General features: G+C 48.1%; 1 protein-coding gene across 1 annotated transcript; it reads right to left on the bottom strand.

Annotated features, from left to right (window-relative positions):
• Positions 1–59: 59 nt before the first annotated feature.
• Positions 60–4,290, bottom strand: ADO (2-aminoethanethiol dioxygenase). Its single transcript, XM_025434201.3, has one exon. The coding sequence runs from the start codon at positions 4,075–4,077 to the stop codon at positions 3,265–3,267; it is 813 nt and encodes a 270-aa protein (XP_025289986.1). The 5' UTR covers positions 4,078–4,290; the 3' UTR covers positions 60–3,264.
• Between the last annotated feature and the right edge of the window lie 240 nt (positions 4,291–4,530).

Here is a 4,530-nt window from a genome sequence, read left to right as displayed (position 1 = left end):
AAACGTTATAGTATTTTTCTTCTTCATTTTGTAATAGTCAAATAAGATTTACATCTAAACAATTTCAAACATGCCTTTATTTTCTGAAAGTACACTGACTTTAATCCAGAAATGTAAACATCTCTGGATCTGAAAATTCAGTATGTATATGGGGCTTAACAAACGATTTCCTTGACAGTAGATGCTTCATTACACTGAAAGGATCAGCGGTTCGCTTGTTTGTAACCTGGAGTTCAGAATTCAGAATAGGAGGGTTACAGGAGTGGTACTGCCTCAGGTTAGAGTTGAACAGTAATGGGCTGAACCCTTTATTAAAGACATACTGCTTCTTTGCTAAGCAGTAGAATTAGGGCACAAGATACCATCATTAGGATTAGATGAGCAGTAACAGTTTTCCTGGGATGCCAAGGCTGAGGCACCTACAAGAGGACAATGCAAAAGGAGGAATAAAGGGTGTGGATTTGGAGGAACTTAAGGGCTACTGGTCTTAAAAGTTCAGAGGACCCACTCCTGTTGACAAGTATTTCTTTAAAACGGGCCCACAATCTTCATTAATGAACAGCAGTTAGTGTAACTCAATCCATGCAAATCAGTCTTTGTAAAAAAAAAAATCAGTTCTCATAAGTAGTAGGTAGGTATACAATACTCTCCATTAATATAACTGGCTTTTGATATAACCAGAGAATTAAAAAGCTTTAGAAATACTGAGACAAACTTCTCACTCATGAGAGGCAATTATTGCGATTGTTATTCAACAGAAAAGTGGTATCATTGTGCTCATTAGTCTGTGTAGAGGAAGACAAGTTTTTTCCACAGTTGTTACTAAAATATAGTCTACATTGCAGGAATATATGGAAATACAACAGCAGCACATTAAGTCTTTAAGTCATGATGAACAGTTTATGCAAAGAGGTGCCAGGTTTGTTGCACCACATTTTGTATTTGTATGAAGAATATTCTTGCCTTAGTGGCTCACTGAAACAAGTTATGTTTTCATCATTAATTTACTCAGAATTTATTAGCGAACCCAAAGTTTCACTGGTCTTATTGAACTAAATTAAGAGAGTAGCATATTGCTATTTTGGCCTGTAACAATTCAGCTATTCTTTTGAAAAGCACCTTAGTTTTTTTCATTCAATCTGTTTGTACTTGAGAACTTTAAAGTTTGGAAAAACAATTACTCCTTTTTTACTGTCCTACTGCCAGTATGAGTTTGTTGGTTTAATGTACTCCAGGTTGTATTATATAGCATATACAGCACTATCAACAATCTAGGTCAATTAACTTTTTGCTATTAATTCAGAATAGGCATGTGACTGATAACCATACACATTCATTACTCTGTTATTAAATAAATTCATTTTGTGAACATTTTTCTAAGAAAATCATCATTTGCATATCTAGGATTCATTTTTAAACCGAATAGCATGAAGATCTGCTTCAAACTGCCCCCAAGGCATATTAAACTATACCAGAATGTGAAGCTACCATAAAACGTCAATAATCCTGTCTCAGGTTTTAGAAGAGTGGCATTTCGCATTGAATAAGCATCTTGTATTTTGTTTTTAAAAAAATCATCAAGAATTTGCTTTTTTATTCTATTTAAAAAATTGGGAACAAACATTCCTTCACTCTGGGCCATAGTAACCCAGTGTGCACAAAGAGGCAAAGGCACATACTGTTTCTCTACAGGGTCAACACTTTCCGCCAATAGCAAATCTCCCCTTATTGCAGACCTTAGAACTGGATTGCCATTTGGGCAAGTCAATCAAGAGGGCTTAGACAACAGCTGGGCAGATTTTAACGTGTTTATTTCTACAGTTTGTTTTTATTAAAAGTGTTGTGAAAAAGGAATCCTATAAATAGTAAAAAGAGGGAAACAATAGTGCTCCATAGCCTGAAGCAAATGGTGTAAATACATTTGTAAACAAGGTAAAGTTGCTGAGCTTACTAAAAGGACAAAAATAAAACTAATTACAGATAGCACAACTGTTTAAGAGGTTAGGAAGTATTTTGTCCCAAGTTTTGGTGTTCTAAAATGGCCAGCAGTACAGGTAATTCTCTATTCTGTAGCCTTGATCGTCTGTGCCTTCTCTCTTCCTATAGAAAACCACACTGGATGAAGCAAACAGTGACTCTACTATTCTGAGGGGTTTTGAGAACACTGCCACCAAAACACAGCTGGAACCACCAGCCTCCTGGAACATTAGAGCTCCTGAGAGAATTTGAAACAGTCATCAACATTTTTCTCTATTTTTGCAGGAAAATACTGGAAGTAAACAGGGGCATGGAATTCAACAGCTGGCTAGGGGTGTTTTACATTCAGTTGTTTGGAAGCATAGGATTCAGCTCCTATCAATCTTCTCATCAGAAAACACAGAATTACCCTATCACCTCTTAAAGCACACTAAGACAAAAAGTCATTTGAAGATAATATAGTTTTTGCATTAAAGGTCAATCTGCATCAAGAAATCTGTTCAACTCACAGATCTAGAGACTCACGGGAAAGATAATCTGTAAGTGACCTCTTGTCACTGAGATATGCAGGTGCTGAATTTCTTAGTAGACGCTGCCAGAGTAAACCAGATGTGGCTACTGGGCAAGAGGAGGGAAGAAATTAAATCTTGTCCTCTACATGCATAGTTTTGTTTGGGGGGTGATGCCCCAACTCTGGAAAAAAGATTTAACTGCCACAGAGAACTAATTCGGCAGGGCAGCTCACTTTAAATAGTAGCTCATCTTTTTAAGCCTAGTTTTTACCAATGACTTGAACTAAAAACAATTCAAACCACTGGGTCATGCAGTCAATAAGTTAAAACTATAACAATAAGTAAAAGGGTACAAGGACCTAAGTGTAAAACAAAACCTATTTACCCGGGGAAGGGGAGGTGGTGGGGGCATTTAGTGTATTTTGTATAGCATAAGGAAGAGAGAAAAAGAATATTTTCATTATGGCTTTAGGATGGAAGCGCTTCAGATAGTCCCCTACCCCTTTCCCCCCAAATCAAAAGCCCGGTGGCAGTGACAGAGCCAGGAAACAACCCAGCCTACCCTCCTTCCCCCGCCCCCTAACCCGGCCCCGTGGCTGCACTCCAGTCGCCCGCGCTTCCCACGGCTCCGGAGGAAGCGGCTATAGCCCATTCCAGTAGATCCAACGCCCAGGCCTGGGGGTAGGGAGAGAGCCCTTATGGTGGGTCGCGGGCAGCCAGGCCCAGATGTGAATAGGGCACGTCTTCGGCCCAGAGCAACCGGGCGCCGGCGGCTTCAAGGGAAGACTTTGGGACCTGGATAGGGCTCGCCCTCGCACCAGAAGTCATCGGCTTGCGGGGTCTCCAGGAGCCACACCTCTCGGGGCAGGTCACAGGCCGAGCTGGAGGCCTCCTTGTCCCTGACGGGCTCCAGCACCCGGTAATAGTGGCAGTCCCGGCCGTCGTCGGGGTCATAGGGCGGGGCCAGAATGTCCAGGAAGGCGGCGGGTCCGTCCACGGCATCGATCTGGTGCAGGTTGTCCTGGTGCGGGGTGAGGACGCAGGGACCGCTGGCCTCGGTGTACTCGGCCCGCGAGCGCAGCACGCCCGGCCGCACGGCGTCCCGCTCGCGGGCCTGCAGCGGCGGCTCGAACTGCTGCTCGGGCGGCAGGGGCCGCGGCTGCTGCCCGCCGCCCGCCTCCAGTTTGTCCATGCAGCTGATGCGCACGGTGCCATAGAGCACCTTGAGCATGCCGTGCATGCCCGGGTGGTCGTGCAACGGGATGGACGTGCCGCTCTTGAGCAGGAACACGCCGAGGCTGAAGCCGTCGGTCTCGTAGATGTGCATGTAGGTGACCGGCGGCAGGTTGGGCGGCAGTGGCTGCAGCGTGGCCTTACGCGGGGCGATGTTGAGGTCCTCGGCGCGGACTTGGGTCAGCAGGTTCTTCAGCTTGCTCAGGTTCTCCGGGAAGCCCTGCGGCATCGGGGCCTCGGGGCCCGACGCCGAGCCGAGGTCGGGAGCGCTGCGGCCGCCCCCGCCGCCCCGGAAGGTGAGGCACGCCTGGCGGGCGATCCGTTGGATCAGGGAGGCCATGTTGTCTCGGGGCATGCTCCGCAGTTCCTCCGCGTGCCGAGGCCGGGCCCCGCCGCCCCCGGCTTTCCTCCGCCCCTTGCGGTCCCCGGCGGCCGCCAGGGCTGCCCGCAGCCTGGGGCGAGGCGAGCGGTCCCGCAAGGACGGGTCTTCCCGGCGCGCGGCGGCGCCGCGGCCAAGCTCAGCAGCCTCGCGCCCGCAACGGCCCGGCGCGCCCGCCCCGCGCCTCCGGCGAGCGCGCACGCGCACGACCCACACGCCGCACTCACGCCCGAGGAGCAGGTACCGGCCGCGCGGACCGTGGAAAGCCTCGCATTACGCCCGACGTCCCATTCAAGCGGCCCACACCTACGACGGTGGCCGGGCGCTCTGGCCGCCTTGCAGAGGCATGTCGGGACTTGTAGTCCGACATTGTGGACGAGCTCTGGAAGCGTTTCCTTTGTCCGCTGGAAGAGGAAGGATTGGATTTGT

This window comes from Canis lupus, chromosome 4 (genome assembly GCF_003254725.2).
Source record: "Canis lupus dingo isolate Sandy chromosome 4, ASM325472v2, whole genome shotgun sequence".
In the NCBI taxonomy this organism is placed as follows: domain Eukaryota; kingdom Metazoa; phylum Chordata; class Mammalia; order Carnivora; family Canidae; genus Canis; species Canis lupus.
The sequence above is the reverse complement of the archived record's forward strand: the minus strand, read 5'-3'. Positions and strand labels throughout refer to the sequence as shown.

Excerpts from the sequence above, each read along its gene's own strand:
- ADO (XM_025434201.3), bottom strand. The coding sequence starts at position 4,077 with ATGCCCCGAGACAACATGGCCTCCCTGATCCAACGGATCGCCCGCCAG.